Raw genomic sequence first — 18,983 nt, 5'->3', positions numbered from 1 at the left:
AATCTTTGCTCTTCCCCTGCATGACATATATATAAGGCAGTACTGCATTCTTAAGGGAAAACCAAGAGAGGACTTCAGCTGATTTATTTATATATTATAATCACAACACTCAGCAATGAGTTTTTAAAAGGCAGCAGTCCCTGGGAAAGGAGTCCAGCACAAAACTTGTCTGACCTAGTGTGCTCCACTACTTCATTCTTGAAATCTTGTCATTTGTGATTCCTGTTCATCAGAAACACCATTAATGAAATAGTTTAGCATGCTCTTTCGCTGCCATATTTTCTGTCCTCTAGGGGGAGATCAGCAATGCTGGATTTAATTTATTTCTCAGGATCAGAAAGGAAAAGATATCCTAGTATTAGACACAGTGGTCAAAGTAATGAGATTAATAAAGTTGAGGGCTTTTTGCAACAGAATGAAAAATTCTGTATTTAAACAGATCACTCCCACCACACAGAATAACATGCCTTTTGTTCAGAGATTTACCATGTTTAATTAGTCATTTTTTCAGTATCTTAACCATGTATTCAGTTAAATAAAGTAATAAACAAAAGTGTTCAAAGTGAGGCAATACTGTCTTTATGTTATTATTATTAGTGATCAGATATCTGTGGGACATGGAAAACTAAAAATAAAAGTACATAATCTTTGCTTCTCTAGCAAAATTTTAGTGCCAAATTCTGCTCTCAGGTAATTTCTACAAAGCATTGTTCATAACAGCATCACAATAGAAGGGCATGTTCATGGTTTTAAAAAGTGCCAAAGGTCAGTAGTTGTTCTCGTATCCTAAAGGCTCAGCACACACCAAGTGGAGCCCTGGTGCCTAACTCGTATCACCCCACTGCCCTACTACATGCAGCCACAACATCATTCCTCTCTAACAAACTGGTTTGATTTCAACAGATAATAATTTGGATTTTTTTTTAGTTTCAATTTGCCTGCTTCATCAAATGAGAGCACAATTTGGCTGCTTTCTCAGAGAAAAGGAAGCCAACCAAACATGACTTTCACCAGGCCTCAGTTTTTGGCCCCAGATTTCAACATACACTATTACAGCAATCAAAAGAACCATAGAAATTACTTATTTTACTGTTCCTTAACACATATCACACAGTCCTGCAGCAAGCAGAATCACAGATGAACCTCAGAACATACAGAGAGCACAACTACTACACTGGACATGAAAAGGAAATTTTATTAAACATGTTTACATAACATGAGTTGGAAGTTCATTTAAAAGCACAGGGGAGTGTTAAGACAAGTGGTCAAAATAGAAAGATACTATCGAATTATAGCTAGTTGGTTTTTGTCCACTAAGACAGAACAGGATCTAGTAGTAGTGCACCAATGCTTGAGTTCTTCCTGCTCAGCAGGTCGAGCAGTAACCAATCTGTGCCCTATGGAAAGATGGGCAGAATAATTCCCATGTGTTGAGTAATAATAAATAGTTCCACTTGGTGCAGGCAGTATGTCTATGAATTAAAACCTAGTGTGTACACAGTTTCTACATGTGTTACAGCCCCACAGTAGGAATCTACACCAAAATATTTATTAGAAGGAATTTGGTCCGTACTACATCACGTTTTCCATAGGGTAAAAAATAAAGTCCATCTATAGACATTTAGCACCAGACCCACAGACCTAGCCTGGCTAAAACCTGCAAAATGTCTATAAGAAAAATGGATGGCTTAGATTTCTTGGTTACTTCAGTATAGTAATTACGAGCAAACTGTACAAGTACATGCAACATACAAGCTGGCCTATGTGGAACTAACATACATTATTAAATAACCTTTTTTTCATCTCTTTTTACAAAACGTGCATGCAGCTTTGAACAGTTCCAAGTCATGCTGCTCTATTTGTGTGATCACAAAATTGAATGGCCTGTAAAAGGAGGGGAAACATATCAATGCACCTGCAGGAATCTGCAGTTCTTCGCACATTTACAGGATATCACAAGGGATTTCAAGGCCAAGAAGAACTCAAATGAATAAAAAGCAAATTGAAATTTGATTTTTTTTCTCCAAAAAGTAAGATATCTTGCGTTAAAAAATCAAGCCTTGTGCTTGCATCAATCTCAAAGAAATGTAAACTAAAATTTGGTAAAAACATTAGTAAGTGCAGAATATTTCAACTGGAATCTCCAGTGAAACATTGAACAACTCATACCATGCTCTATCCAGGGCAGACAGGTGCGTCTGAAGCGACACACATCAGAGAAGCCTGGGTACAGCTGAAAGTGTCATATGCTCAATTCATTCCTGGTCAACATTTTGGGAAGTCAAATATACATTTATACACAGAAACGTAAGTATTTCCTCTCCAATTCTAGGAGGAGAATTGCATTACCAGTAACATATTCAATGTCAAAATTAAGACTAAAGCTGCTTTATACCAGTCCCCAGCAGTAGTTGCAGAATTCTTCAAAATTCTTCCATGCAAAACATCATAAACAGAAAAGTTATTATATATATATATAATGCAAACATATCTGCTTTTTACAAAGAAAAAGTGGCACTGTGATGATTTTTATTTTTAAGAATATAACTTAGATTGGTCATTTGTTCTGGGTTCCCATGTGAAAGACTTGTAAGTACCAGAACTGAGGAACGATTTGTACTCGCTGGAATTGTAACTGTGGCTGTTGAACACTTTAACGATGCTTACAGAGATATGCTTCAGCCCTTTTTGTTTGGTTTAGGAAAAGAAAGGAAGGGTCTCTGTTAGCATTGTGAGGACTTCTACAAAACTAGCAGAATCACGTGGCAAAAAACTAGTGGAAGTGACAAGTACAGAAAAACTGCTGAAACACCAGGAAGGTAACACTGCTTGAGGGCTCTCTCAAAATGTGAAAAAACAACATTGTTAACAGAGTGAGAGCTTCCAGTTTGGGTCATCTTTGACTTAGGTCGAATCTAAATGTCCCTCTCTTTCTTTCTTTTTCCTTTCTTTCTTTTTTTTTTTTTTTTAATCATTATAAGCATCAGTGGTAGCTGCTAATAGGTTAGCTGTATGTGATATACCTTTGTTCTGTCAATTTAAGCCATCTCTCAACAGACAGACATATGTTTGGATAATTGCTACAAGCAAAAACGGAAGTGATTGTCTCTCTCCAACTGTGTTTCTTGATCATGTGAATATCTGGTTCCAATTGTTATCCTGCGTGATGTTTTGAATAGACAGCACCTGCGACTATGATCTAATGCAGGGAGGCCCAGTTGAACTTTCCAGAGATGACTGGGAAGCCCTACGTGTCAGGGGAGTCAATGTTGGATCCACTAGCGATGAAGGTGGAAATAATTTATACCAGCCTATTACCACGCTGGACAGATCCAGTTCCTCCAGAAGGATCTGGGCAACTCCCATGAAGCATTTGTGGTCCATTCGGCCATAGTCTCCCCAGACTATTACCTGAAAGAACATAAAATTAAGGTTCATGATTGTCCCCAAATCCATGCTTATACAGGGTTATATACTTAAACCTGTGCTTATGTATGTTCACTCTTGCTGTTACATGTGTTAGCATAAGGAAAATGTTATTCTCAAGAGTGAATGACTGCTTCCCTTTCATGGGAAAACCTCATGGCAGGACAGGAACAAGAGCCAGCAAAAGAGAAATGTTTAATGCAATAAGACATTTTGCAAGTCTGAAACTACAAGCCACAAGGATGTCTGTAACGGTATTTATAAAATTAAATGCTTAGCGAGTTGGAATGGCTTTACACATACTCATTAAATTTAGGTAAACATGCAACTGATTCCCCAAATGACAGCCTAAAATGAGATCAAGAAGAAACTGACCTGAAGGACTTTACCCTGTGGACTTTCTTCAAAAACCAGTGTCTGTTGGTACAGAGGATCAAGTGTCTTCCTTGCAATTCTTGTCTTCTTCTTAGCTATACATGCTCCATTTTCCAGTAAATACACTTTAACATACGGAGCTGCAAACAGAACATCAAGAATGTTATATTTGGACTTACAGTGCCCATCTGAAATGGAGAACAAATGCCTTAAAAGGAAGCAGAGTAGAAAGAAAATGACATGTTATTTTCATTTTATCTTCGCAATTGTATAATCTGAATACAATTATATTCATAAAAAAGATGACACAGCCCACAAGAAATCAATTTGATTTTTATAAACTTTGAAGGTAATGATCTAAGATCTTACTAACAACAATTACACTTCATGTCAGTTATTTAAAAACATTTTCTTTTTCCAGAAGTTAGCTGTCACTGACAGCTATTTTGTATTCTCTATAAATGCTTAGGGGTCAGAGATCAAAGCAAAAGGAACCTTTAAGACTCTGCCACTCCAATGACACAGACACGAATTGCACTTTCATCTCTAGCTCCTAAAGAGATTGCAAAGTACCATTTTCACTACATGTTATCTAAAAGAACCATTCAAGGTTTTACAATAAGCAGTGGTTGGGGTATTGATTCTAAATCTCCTCTAACAACTGTTTCTATAGATAACTAGAACTTTAGCAAATGTCCTTATAAAAGTGATACAGTATTATTACAATTTACATTATGTAAATTATTGACACTGACAGCAACAGTAGCACAAGCTGCTCCCTGCTTGAAGCATTGTTGTGTACAGTTTTTTCCCCTACCTGGGGTAGATTTGGAGCCAGGTTTTTGTGTGAGGCCACGGGCTCTAATGACTTCTACTTCTAACTGGCCTTTTTTATCCACCATTCCAATCTGGATGTCACCTGAGAGGAAGAAAGAAGCCCACATTTTAGAGAAGCAGTTCAGCACAGGAGAGAAGGTATAAGGGTGAGCAAGAGAAATACTAGTTTTATATTATTCTTCTGCATTACTGTGCTTGTTGTGTCTCCTGATGATCCCGTTGGCTTCTCCATCCTTAAACAAGGACTAAATAATATATACTTAGGGCGCATGGTTCCCTCTCTAGGTATACAGTTCATACCAACTAAAAAGAGGTATTTTTTCTTCAAAAGTCCCCACCAGGCACACAATTTTTATCAATATTCCACACACATTTTTGGTGTGACTAAAATGTCACAACATGTTAAAAAAAAAGAAACTGTTTTCATTTCTAAACAGTCAAACTTGTTTCCTTGCCAGAGTTTTGACAAATGACATTTCCTGCAGAAAAAGGGAACTGCTTACTCTGAGACTAAGCAATGTTCTGATCTAGATCAATAAAATACAAGGGCAGTAAATTATGTACTGATGCTCAAAACATTGTATCTCTGTGTTTTCATATATCATGGAATCAGCTGAGTAGAAATCTAACTTAGTAGAAATCTAACTTAGATTAAAATATATTAAGAGAGGCCACTTAGAATTAAAAAATGTGCAGTATGACATGAGCAGCTACATGACACTTGAGCAAATAAATGAACTACATCCATGAAACACATGACTACGTATATATTTGATATGTAAGCTCTGATTATCTAAAAAAACAAATTCACAAATAGCTGATCCTGAACTATAGAATTTGGAGTCTGGATTTAGAGAAACAGCATTTTGAAATTAATTTGGCATGAGATTTTCACATGTTTCTCTAACAGCATATTAACGCAGTGTTTATACCTTGGTATGTGAGGCATGACAGAACAGCAACAAAGCTTTTTTTATCAATTAAACTTTGCTGGAATAAACACAGCCGTGTTTGGCACTAAAAATAGTTCAGAGGAAAATTCCAACAAGCCCTCTTAAGAGCACATCTCAATCTCATATCCAAAATAAAACATGCAACAGGTAACCAGAAGGGGGAGCGATAATCCAAACATCTTCAAATCATCACTAATGAAAGGATAGCACAGAGCAGATCTTCTAAAAATTGTTTAAAAACGGTGGAGTGCTTTTTGTGGGCCAAAACTTGAGTTTATAGTAGATAAAGTTGTAAAAAAAAGTCAAAATAAATGTTTTACTCAAGTTATCTACAGAAAAATCTTTAGTCACAAAACAAGATTAAAATAAAGAAACAGAAGAAATGTAGACACTTATATGCATGCCAATAAAGCCATTTAGCTATTTATTGGACAAATAATCTCACTAATACATTTTCTTCCAAAATTATAATAAAAATGCTAATATTTATAAATTTGATGTTTATGAATGCTTTAGTAGCAGTCATTTGGATTTATACAGCAAGTTTTGCCTTAGAGGGTCCTCAGAGCATTCTAAATAGCATATTTTTCTTCTGCTCTTCAGTTGGGAACACTGTTTTTTGCAATTTTTTTTTTCCGTTTCTCTCTCCTTTTTCAGATGTGTTTCAGTAGCCCTTCCTAAAGCTGGTTTACCAAGACAGTTGTACTGAAGCATTGGCCATTTATTATTTCCAGCAGGAGAAGTATTATTACAGTAGTGGATCAAGGACTCCTCCATTAGCATCCTAAAGCATGTCTAAGAACTGCTCATATATAAGCAAAAAACCCCAAAAAACTCCAACCCCAAATGTGTCCAAAGATACTTATTACATAGTTCTGCACTCTTGTACTCCTTATACAACTCATACCCTGTTAATAAATATGATACAGCTAATGATGCTAAAGGAAGTTACAGACTGGTCTGGAAAATAGAGAAGATCACAGATAGCCCCCAGCAGCTGTTGTAGAAAAGGACTTTGTGTCTCTCATGACAAGCACTGGCTTTATCAGTGACTGATTATTGGTCATTGCCGATCTTTCCAGAAGTTTCACTTTCTGGAGTTAGATGAAGTAAACTTGGAACAGTGCAGTCTGCCAGAAACCCTCTGTCACATCCAATATAATCTGTGTCAAGTAAATATGAACTCTGAACAGTTGAGCTTTTGCAGGGAGCTATGATTGAAGAAGAATATTTTTGTGTGGGAAGTAAAACCCCTGTCTTCAAATTGCAAATAAGTTTAGCCAGTAGCAATAGGAGCAAATAGTTTCTCACCTCACTTTGGGTGCTGCCATGATATGAACACTGGTGACTGCAGATAGGACCTTCATATTGACAATGAAGGAAGACACTTGGTAAAAATCCTTTTGGTGTTGTTGTCTGCCAGTGTGTGCATTAGTTAGTTGTCTTATTATTTGTTTAACAGAGGAGAACATATCATTCTTACCCATGGCAGGGGTCGCTAGTGTTTGTCGGCCCACTAACTGTGCAGGTCCCAGTCCATCGAGGAAATCACTGAACTGACTGTCAGCGCCCAGCCGTACTCCAGGAAATATTAAGCTGAAACAAAATAGAAGCTGGTTAAGCATAAGAACAGGATTAATTTCTGTCATCCTACAGTATTTACCACAAAAGTACTGCTGATACAAGGCAAGCAGCTCAGGATGCACAACCACAAATTATTCTGCAGCGTCCAGAATGATCTGTTTCCCATGGACCCCAAAGCAGAGTAGAGAAACTCTGCACATCAACTCGAAGTAGTCCATAAAATAGGTCTTGCTAAGGAGGTCTCCAGGAGCAGTGAAGAGCTTGATTGGTAAATAGACTAAGAATGACCTTGTATGAGAACACATAAAAAGCTTCATGAAATTTCATAGCCTATTCTTCATTAGTGAGTGTGTGATTTACATTGATCCAAACCCCATCTGCATCAGTTAGAACAACCAGGGAAAACAGATGTATACACTAAATTACTCTGATTGCTGCAGCTGTTTAATGAAGCAGTAAACTGGCAGGTAGTAGCAGTAGTGGTGATTAGAGCTAAATCTAATGCCACTCTCTAGCCAAAATAATCTGGCAGACAAATCTGGATCTGCAGTTGCTACCCACCCCTCAGTCACAATACAAACTGAACCATAACACATCAGCACAGTGTACATGGAAACATTGAAGGTCAGGTTAGACAGGGCTTTGAGCAACTTATCTTGAAGATGGCCCTGTCCAGGGCAGTGGATTAGACTAAATGACCTTTTAAATTACCTTTACAGGTCCCTTCCAACTCAAGCTATTCCATGATGCTATAATGTGTACTTTGCCAAGCTGCTTTCTTATATTCCATAGTGTCCACTTTTTTTTTTTTTTAATAGATATACAAACAATAACAAAAGAAAAAACAAAGAGAGAGAGAAAGAGTGATCCATGGTGGGAAGACTCAGCTTTGACTTCCTTATAACAATTACGAGAAATAAACAAACAGACTCTGAACCAAGTCTAGACAACGCATTCCCCAGCAGGCCATCCACCACTTCTTCTTCCTCAAATGAAATTCCCCATTAGACTGAAAAAAGAATAGCAAACTTCCTAATAAAGCCAAAAGCACCCAGTATTAAAAGCTTTGGTTTCTGCACATCAGCCCTGTGTGCTTCAGCCATTCAATTTACAGTTCTTTTCAAACCCAGTAGTTGCATAGAAGAAGTCCATTCTATGCCTGCATTAAACTTATTGACTGTCAGTGGCTGAAGCTGGTCAGAAAATTTTATAGAATCATAGAATAGCCTGAGATGAAAGGATCCACGAGGATGATCAAAGTCTGACTCCTGGCCCTCCACAGGACAGCCCCAAAAATCTCACTAAGTGCCTGAGAGCATTGTCCAAACACTTCTTGAACTCTGTCAGGCTTGTTGCTGTGACCACTCTCTGGGCAGAAAAACTTTTTCTAACATCTAACCTAAATCTCCCCTGATTCAGCTTCATGCCATTCCCTTGGCCCAGCGTTTTTCTTTAGAAAACTCTTTGCTTTCCAAAAGGTAAGATTTTTCACAGAAATTTAGTTTTAATTTTTTTAATATGGTTTTTTTAGATGGAGGAAGAAAAGAATCTGAAGGTTTCCAGTTCAACACCAAGATACTGTCTGCTTCTCTCCCCAGCGGCACTATCCCTTCACTCTTGCATCTGCTATGAGATGTTTCTTGTTTGTTTCATTGGCCTTTTGTTTCCAAAAATGTGTTACATTTTGCCACAGGCTGACTAACAACATTGAAAACATTCATTTGAGAACACACTTCTGGCTATACATATGATAATGAAGGTTGGAAGTACACATTAATCTTAATGTGTATTAATTCTAATCCATTAAACTTCAGTTAAGGGTCAAGCAAAAGAACATGACAAGGTACTTGGGGTGCATACATCAGTTCACTTCTCAAGCTTGCTTTCCTCACTGCCTTACTCAGAGGCTAATTCTCAAACCAGCAATTTATGGCTCTACCTTTCTTTCCTGCAGATGCCTGCTGCGACCTCCATATCCAGACCTTGGCTGCCGCAGCCCTGCTGAATCTTTTTACACACAGTGAAGGTGGAACAGAGGATTAAGCTGTTCCACTGAAAATGTCTTCAGCCTTAGTGCTGGGCTCCCACCTCTCCTCTCCACTGCTAACCAGGGAAACAGGCTCCCCCAGCTCCTCCCTAAAGGGTCCAGTTTATCTGTCCCTGTGTCACCAAGGTGAGTAACTGATGTCCTACAGATTGACACTCCAGCCTAAGAGAAGGGGAGTGGTAGGGTGAAGTGTTGAAAGGGTAAAAGTAATGGCCTGTCAAGGAATCATAATGGGGAAAACACTCTGATATTTTACTCTTGTCCCTCACTCTTCATCTGATCTTTATCTGCTTTGGTTTTGAATTAGTCATGATGGAGCCTGTTTTTCTTACATGGCTCTTAAAATTCTTAGCATTATCACAGAGCCACAGAATGGTTTGGGTGGGAAGGCGCCTTAAAAATCATCAAGTTTTGATGCTTGTGCCATGCACAAGGACACCTTTCACTAGATCAGGTAGCTCAAAGCCCCATCTAACCTGGCTGCAAACACTCCCAATGATAAGCCAATCCACAATTTCTCTGGGCAACCTGTTCCAGTGTTGCAAAAAAATTAGAGTGGTGCGAAGATCTGTTGATGGAGGCACCTTTACGCAGATCCTTGCCAACGCCACCATAGCAGCCTCAGCTCTTTGTGCCTCACACCATATGCAGTAGCAATTGTGGTAACACAGTAAGCATACAAAAAGGTGAAGCCAAGAAGTCCAGATCTCTAATTTTTTTTCAGGTCTATAAAGGTGCATTTGCCCACCCTCATTTTCCCTTCATTTGAGGAGTCATCTTCTAAGAATTCCCTAGTAACCACTACACCTTGACACATGCAGTAGAGTCCCACTGAGAACTGTGAGGATACTGGAATATTCCTGCACATATTTGTGTCACAACTGCCTTTGCTCTCCTTTCCTACATATCAAACTGTTCAGCAGAGAATGGAAACAGCTGCCCCATTCCCCACAGCTGTCTGTGGGAAAAAAACTTCTATATCATTAGAAACTTCTCCTACATTACTGATATTTTTAATGCCACTTACTTGCCCTCGGAGCTATAACTATTTATGCTGCCGTCAGTGGATTCTCGACTTGGCTGTCGAACCATACGACTTCTCATCTCTGCTGCCATTCCTGTTTCTGTGCTTCTCTGTATCGTGCTCTTTAGCTTCTTGCTGCCAGCCTCTGAAAGCAGAGAAAAAAGGAGCAACAGTTGGAATAACTTGCAGCAAAGCTTTCCCTTGCAGTTTTCACCCAAGAACAGTGCTCTGACTTGGTCATTCCTATTTGCTAACATAAAAAGGCTATTCTGATTGAAGAAGCAATCTCTCTTCCTCAGTTACAAACTGGAAATTACTTCTGTTTAAAAGGCTGCAACCTGAAAATCTTTATTAGGGCAAACTGTTACATATTAGATGTCTTGTTAACAGCCGAAATGTAGACAGGTCATGTTACTGTCTACTAACCACATACTTGGTAGTATGCCTCTAGCCACCTTGCTAGGTTGAGTGACTGCAAAAGAAGATACAATTCTCACAGAAAATAAAAAAAAGGGAAAAATCCTTTATGCATTCCACAGAAAAAAATGTTAAATACTAAGATAATTAGTATCAAAAATATAATAATGTATTTTGACTTGACAAAATCTTACTTCTCCACAAAATGTCTTCAAAGTAAATAGTGGACTTTACAGAATATATGATCTCAGCAGTTCTGCAACAGAAATAACTCTTGGGGAATTTGTTTGGGAAACCACAGTTAAGCTGGACAGGGTCACAGTGGAGCATCTGGTTCAACCTCCCAGCTTCCTAGTGCCCACTGCACAGGATTGTGTCCAAACAGTTCTTGAATATCTCCAGTGAGGAGACTCCACAACCTCTCTCGGTAGTCAGACTCTAGGCTTGCAACTGTAGGATTAGAAAGTAATGTAAATATTTTAAAATCGTTCAAAGACTTCATCCATTTGGTCAAGCTTCTTATCCCACGTCCTTTAAAATGCAATTTGATTTTCACCCAGAAGTTTTCACATTTCCCTTGAGCAAGAAGAGCTTCCAGTGCTTTACAGGTTCTCTATGCGTTATGGCTGATCTAGAGTGAATTCTGCAGTCACATGGCAGAAATTAGTCTTCTAGATGATGATAGTTGTTCTCAATGATCTTTAAATTTCTTCCACCAAAGCCTCCATGTGATGCAATAACATATGTTGTCTTCAAACTCATTGTCCTGGTTTTTTTTTTTGAATTTAGTTTAAAATATGTACCCAAAGTTCAATGGGTAACATTACTTTCTCTCAGAAAGTAATAGATTTGACAAAGTTTCATGTAAGTACATGCTACAACATTCTTCTGCATTTACGCCTTCATTTCAGTGGTCCTTTATTCACCCCTGGAAAGTCTGCGTGCATCTTTTTCATGGTCTGCTTAGGGAAACAGATGAAAAAGCATATATTTCTTCCATCTCCACCTGCTGTGGAGACTGAATTGTTCTGAAAATTTTTTCACCTTCCTGTTGCACATTGTTGAGGTTTGAAACTGACAGATCTTGACAGATCTTATTCATCACAGTAAAACTTTTGTAGCCTCCACACAGCCTGCCCATTCCCAGGGTGTTTAAACATGCTGTGGAGATCAGCTGGCCCTTGCTCTTTGGGTCTGCAGAGCTGGTGGAGGGCAAGGAGAAATCATACCCTAGAGCTATCAGAGTAACCTCTCTGAAGCTCTCAGGGAAACAGCAAACATGGCCAAAGTGAAAGAATTACTATATTGGACTTAGAGGAGATATGCCCACAGTGAAAGGGGCTGAGGTTTCCCTCTTAAGCTTTTTGGACTGGGGTTTGTTTATCTACGGCCACTAAGCCACACCCAAATGCCTCTGCGTGGAAGAGATCAGCTACTTCCAGAGATCCTTTCCTCCCTTCCAAGGCCAGCAGCTCTGAGATTTTCCTGTGGGCCACTACAGCTCATCCACATTGCCAGTCCTTGGTCAGCTGAAAACACATTAACCAGTGCTGCTGAATGTGAGGTAGAGTACGGTAGGCAAGGTACACCCGGCAGACCCAGACACCAGGCTCCACTCTTACACAGGGCAGGTGGCTGTGGGAGGGATTTGCTGGAGCTTCAGTGACTCAGTATGTAGAAACCCAAATGCTACATTCAGTCCTGAAGTTTCTCTTTAAAAACTGAGGGTGTGTTCAACATATCAATGCTGATAGGCAGGATAAGCCTCAAAAATAATGCTAACAGCACCTAGGAAGTATAAGCCACATACTGAGTTGTACTTCAAAGCAGTACAGTATTTTCTGTAGGTGTGCATTTTCCACCCATATTGTTTTCTCAATCTCTCTCTCTCTCTCTCTCTCTCTCTCTCTCTCGGAAGGACTGTCTGAAAATGCGTCTGTTTCCATCTGCTCCTACAAGCATATGAGATTATGTGGTTTAACCCCTGCCTGCATTTCCAGAGCCAGCCTGATCAGGCAGCATGACCTGGAAGATATAATAGGGTAGAGCCTGAAATGTGTTCAGCTGAATAGGGTTGTTTATGAGTATTTAAGGTTCAGGAAAAGTAAATGAGGAGACTCTAGAGGGAGATACAAGACCATCATGGTCTTGGCATATATTGGTAAAGATAGGTTGTTCTGGACCACCTGGAAAACATGATGGGTGCTGAAATTTAGCAATGAGAGCCAGGCTGTGGGACAGATAATGAATATAGACATAGAAATGTAAAAATTGTAAAATAAAAACTGTAAAAATATCCATTCACTAAATTACAAAAATTAATATTTTAGCTTTGAGCCACAGTAGAGATTGAAAATAGCAGATGAATTTTTTTTTAAGAGTAATGTTACGTTATCATGGATAACATTGGTACTGCTGTTTAAACACACTTCTTTGCTCCACAGATTTGAAAAGCACAGACCCTGAATCCTAGGAATCCTTGCATGGCCAAAACCTTGTCTCGCTGAGCTGCAAGTACCAGATTGTCTTTTTCCAAGTACTTTTCAAGTCATTGCTCTCTGTCTTACAGTCAAAATTGTACTTTCTCTTTTCTCATCAGCATTTTCCTTTTCAGGCTGAAGAAACAAAAGCATCCTTTTGCCTCCCCTTATAACTGCTATTAATATCCATAACGTTTCCTAGGAAAACTAGAGTCCTCCAATTTATTCATTTTTATAACCTCAGTCTTAATATTCTGAAGTACAATCAGAAATATAACTGTAACCCAACAGAATGATGAAACACAACAAGTGTTTTAGGGCATAGAGAAAATTGCTTTTACTCATTGATAAGAATCAAAATACTTGTTGCACAGGTTTTGGAAGTTTTACCCTTGGTCACTTATGCATCTCATATCTTACATGATATAATGCATTATTTTTGCAATTTTAGCACAAAAAGTCAAGAGATGGTTTATCTTGTTAGTCTGCTCCTGTAAGCTTCTCAGCAGAACCTAGTTCTGTGAGGGAGGGAGGTGCTTAGCATGCAGATGAGTTGGGAACTGCTTCTATTTCTAAAGGTGCCTTGCTAAAGTGAACTCACTCTGGGGTACAATTCCAGTCCTGCTTGACTGCATGATAAGATCCAAAAAACTGCCAGTGTTTTCCCTGCTATTGATAATACTTCTTTTAGAAAACTTCCACTTTCATCTCGTATTACTTTTAATCTAACAGCTCTGCATATATCCTTGGAATGCTGTCTTTACATGAATGATACAGGTCCATAAAATATTCAAGTTCAATATCTATGCTATGACATACTGAGATTTTCTACTCCTGTCAGGGTGTCTACTGGAGAATGCTTGATCCCGCTCCAAATCTTTATTAGTTTGATATGTACAATTAAATTTTACAATACATCACAGTTATTTGCATTCACTGTGTAAATTACACTATATTCATTGTGCAGACTGAGGATGTTTCTATACTGAATATCATTTAGATGTAAAGTTTACTCCAAATGGTCTGTGTGCTTCTCTGCTATGTCAATTGTGTAAGGATTTCTGCATGCAGGAATGCAGACTGATGTGCATAATTTACATGTAAACACCTGGCTTAACAGGTACAAGCTGCAGAAAAACTACTAAAAAGCAACTGTGATTAATATTTTTGCAGATTTAATAATTGATCCCAAAGCATCATAAAGCAGCCACCTGCAGTTACAAAATAGACACAACTTGTAAGCATTTTGCAATTAATCAACAGGCTTGTTGTAGCAGTCCTGCTGTCCTGCACACTGATGCGCGTGTGCAATGTGCTATTTCCCTCTACTTATTATAAATATAGTCTGTAGTGATTCCTGTTTGCTCTGACAAGAAACTGGCCCCTGATTTTGGTTTTCCCTGACAAAAGTAAGTTAAAAAAGACCAGGAGCTGAGTAACCAAGCACAGCGAAAAGCAACTGTGCTCTACCTTAAATCTGCACAAAATATCAAAGCATCCGATGTGTTCCAAATTTCTGTACGTCTTAATCACTCTGAAGTCTAGGAGCCAGGAGCTACTGACAACAGAATTACAGTGAGAGTGCCAATGATATTATCTAGAGATTTAAGATGGCCTACTACAGATACCTCAAAGCTAGCTTTACATTCTAAATGTAAATCCAATTCAGACAGGACAATGCCAGACATTCCCCCTCCCAGCCCCACCCCACTTAGCAAAGGGATGGCTGCACATGGCATCACCATTGGCCTGGCTTTTCCTCTGTGCTCCATGTGGTACCTGAAGGCAGGTACTACATTTTGCTCTTGTTTCAGTTCAGGAAGTCTTAAATGACGAGGGGCTGCTGGAGCAAAACTCTCATCCAAGGTGCCAAGGTGCATATTGGATGCCATGGATCAAGGCTAGGGGACATACAATAAAGTGTAAAGACATGGGCTTGGCAGCTTAGTCAATAGGACAATATTAGAGACTACCGCAGAGCAGAAGACAATCCTGACATGACCCTCTATGCCCTCTATGTGCTGCCTATGGGGAGAGGTGCCCTAAGTGAGCATTGCCCAGAATCGTACCTGAGGGCAACTAGCTGGCTAGCACCCAAAAAAGAAGCAAATTTACACACATGCAGCACCCAAGTATGTGAAAATTCATGATTGGTTCAAAAGAACACACCAGAGAACAAACCATACACCACTGCTAAATCTACTAATGAAAGGGTTATTAAGAAGTGTCATTGCAGGGCTCAAGGGCAATTCATTTGCAGTATCAAGTACGCTCTTGCGTTCAAAGAAAGCCTAAAAGGACTACAGCTCCAAGCCATCTCTGATAGAATCCTGGCAGAACTGTGACCATATGGTTGGTTTGTACACTGACTCTGTGAGACACCAACGAGATTATGTCAGCTGGAATAGCAAGGGTCAACCTCAAAGATCTATGAAAAGAAAAGCCAAGGGGCATATTTCCTTCTGGTACTTTCTGGTGTGTTAGTGACTTTACTACTTCAAATTTAGCTGCTTGGAGACCTGCTGGGTTACAATTTCTGCAGCATTCCCCTCACTTTGCATGTAGTGCTTTTAAACAACATTGAAAAAGTGCCCCTTGGCTTATGGTCCTAAAACAGAGACAGAAGAAAAAGAATAAATAGTTCAAAGAGCATTTGGTTTTTTAAATGTGTACATCTCTCAGGTGAACTCAGCAGTTCTTTGATCACTAAGACTGAAAGTGCATAGTGACTATGGACAGAAAATAAATAGTAAAAAGCTGACATTTAAATGCAAATTTCAAAAAGACAAGTTTCTAGACTTTATATCATGCAGTATTTCCCCTTACTTTCAATTCTGTGTATTGTGCAATACTCTCCAGAATATAATGCTCTTTGACGTGACGTGAAATGTTGATGTGAAATGTTGCAGTAATTGTCTTTTAAGTGTTTCTTCCAAATAGCACACAAAATATTCAAAGAAAGGAGAATGCTGGTTGATATTCTGTAAGATCCTGAGTTTTAAAATCCAAATATAAACCATCATACACTTCTTCCCATTTCTATTCATTGCAACAAATCTACAAAAAAAATTTACTAATATAAATTACAAAACCTTCTTGAAAGAATATTTACCTTTTCAGCTGGGACAATTCATTAATAATAAATTCTGTCAGAAGTTTGGAATAAACTGTATCTCAAAAATGTATTTATAAACTCATCTGGCAAACGCCTTTCACTCCAAAAACTTTCAGATAATACATAAAAGATAATGCAGTTAGTCCCTTAATATACACAATATATTTTTCTGGCATATGTAGAGCAAAGGAATCCTAAGAAAAGGAGACTTCACTGAATGGATGTCAATGGTTGTACCAATGCTTTGATGGCATTTTAGACAGTATACAGCAGAATCTCACCTTTTGACTAGATTTTTCACTGAAAATCAAAATTCCAGAGTCAGACTGTTAACAGTTTTAGATTTCAAAATAACTTATTCAACAGCTCCTAGTGGCTTGCAGGAAACAGAAGAAGCACTTTGAGAGCAAATGACAGGAGTAGTGCAAAGCATCAAAACAAAAGCAAACAAGATATAGAAAATCAGGCCATTTTTTATTACCTGACAGTGGTCTCAAAACCTTAAGTCACTGCTTTTACAAATTGTATCTCCTTTAGATATCTTAGACATATTTACTGAAAAAAGTAAAAAAAAGAAAAGTAGAAACAAGCATGTGTTTTATATGTTTATTCTGATACTTACGATTTTTTCATGTCAGGGAAGAAAACCTGTGTTTAACCAGGACATATATATCTTAAGGAAAAGCAAGGATGTCTGGTCAGAAAAAGATCAGTTACAGCTTCTGAAATTACTTTATGAAGATTGTTTTGTCCACATACTTGCAATGAAGAGAAAAGAGCCACTGTCTGTCAGCCAAAATGAGGCAATCAAAGATGATCTATAGCAATGAGTTTCTGCTTCTGGGATTGTGCTAAGCATACTTTATAAACATACAGAAATGAAAGCATCTTAATTATCTTTTTCACACATATGCAAAAAGCTACATAAAACCAGAATATGTCAGTGAAGCTGGTAATAGAACATGCCATGTTCTTCAACTCCTAAAGCCTATTTCAATGAAATTCAATTATTAAAACAACAAACCCATGTTTCCAACAAATTATTTACTATATAAACAGTTTATAAAATATCAAGCACTCACTTTCTCATATACTCTTGGCTTTTTTGTTAGATGGGAGGCGAATGTGAGACAGAGCGAAATAAGAAGCTCAGAAGAGCTGTTAGTACTTCAACAATAACATTTTTAATTTAAAACACAGCCCTATATTATTTATAACCAGCCAAGCCCTCTCAGAGAACTGACATATGGTTTGGAGATAACATTTGTCCAAGGCAAGGGTGCTGGGGCACAGCTTGCAGTTAATACAGCAGGGGAAAATGAAATGCAGTGCAGAAAAAAGAAAGGAGATTTTTCAGATAAACTAAACAAACGTTCCATTTCATTAGGAACTTTTACATATTTAAGTAACTTGATGTCTTCTGTGGTTTTAGGCAGCCATTACAATTTTAGTACATTTGAGACATTTTAAGCAAGTTCAAGTATTTATTAAGAAGAGTTCGGTATTTATTATTAAAACATGACATTGTATTTAATAAAAGACAGTATTTTACAAGATGATATCACCAGTATGACAATTTATAAGGCATCACTAATAAAGAAATTCACTTTTACTCTGCATCTTCAAAAAATTTCCTGAGAACTATGTGCTGTACATGATGGCAGCCCAAAGTCTAATTATATTAGTTTCCTCCAAAAATCTGTAAATTGAAACACTGTCAAAACCACTAGTGCTAAAGTATCCTCCAGTAAAAAATGTTACATGCCTTTTTGTACAGTTGAAAAGTTTCTAAATAATAGCTCAACCCTAATACAATTACACAGCATACTAATCAGGAGACATTACAGCTTCAGAAACAGTCCCTTCCTTCTCATCTCAATTACCAACCAGTGAAATTATCTGAAAATGCTCTACCTTTTCAGTAGTTTGATTTGCTCCGACTGCAACTTTCAAGCCCTCTAAATTTTATTTTACCACTACCAGCAACTCCCAGGTGGAGAACACATTTCCCTTTAAAAATGTTAATCACTTGCATTTAAGAGATCATTTCTAACGTATCAGATCAACATCATACCACACCGACTCCAGTTTTCCTTTAGTGACTGTAGCATTGCAAAGTTGTAAGTCCAGACTACCATACATTGCTAAAGCAAGACTCATGAACAGGCTCACCACAGTAAAACACAGAAAATACAAGCTTACCTTTGGTTTAAGCAAAATTAAACATTGGCTATGATACAATCCTTAGCAAGCAGCCAGCACCTAAAGCAGCTCCACCTTTGTTTAAATAACTTGTGCAGTTTGAGGGTAGAATAAATCTTTGGGGTGCTGGTGTTGCCTCTCCCTCGTTATCCTGTAACCACTTTGCACTGCAGCTCTGCGAGGAATGATCAAGTTGCTTCACTCACAAGTTCCTTTTACAACTGTGATTACATTACAGGGCCTTGCAGTGAAAAAAGTTCTGAACTACCTGCCAGCTAGCACTTCGTAATATATTGCTGAAAGGTTAAAAAACTCAGTCAGCAGTGCATTTTCCAGTTTTGTGCAAGCAGAGAAGAGCATAAAATATTCTTAGCAACCTTGGTCAATGGTCATGCACTTTTTTAATGCTGCTGGTCAAAATTTGATCAGGAGTCAGATAAATTCAGAATCACATTTCTCTGTCCTGGTGATTTTGATTTTTGCATGAATTTGGTACAAAACCACCTGAAACACTGCAAACCTG

General features: G+C 38.2%; 1 protein-coding gene across 48 annotated transcripts in view; it reads right to left on the bottom strand.

The window, feature by feature from the left end:
- Nucleotides 1–473: 473 nt before the first annotated feature.
- RIMS1 (regulating synaptic membrane exocytosis 1) overlaps nt 474–18,983 on the bottom strand; it is a 301,642-nt gene continuing 283,132 nt past the window's right edge. For all 48 annotated transcript variants that reach the window (XM_038132937.1, XM_038132940.1, XM_038132970.1 and 45 more), the window contains 5 exons: nt 10,250–10,391; nt 7,075–7,187; nt 4,619–4,720; nt 3,802–3,941; nt 474–3,411 (listed from right to left, as the gene is read on the bottom strand). In XM_038132937.1, coding sequence (XP_037988865.1) covers nt 3,193–3,411; nt 3,802–3,941; nt 4,619–4,720; nt 7,075–7,187; nt 10,250–10,391 — 716 coding nt within the window. In that variant the 3' untranslated portion in view covers nt 474–3,192. The remainder of the gene's footprint in view (nt 3,412–3,801; nt 3,942–4,618; nt 4,721–7,074; nt 7,188–10,249; nt 10,392–18,983) is intronic.

This window comes from Motacilla alba, chromosome 3, assembly GCF_015832195.1.
Source record: "Motacilla alba alba isolate MOTALB_02 chromosome 3, Motacilla_alba_V1.0_pri, whole genome shotgun sequence".
Classification (NCBI taxonomy): Eukaryota; Metazoa; Chordata; class Aves; order Passeriformes; family Motacillidae; genus Motacilla; species Motacilla alba.
Note: the sequence above shows the minus strand (reverse complement) of the source record. Positions and strands in the feature narration are given on the sequence as shown.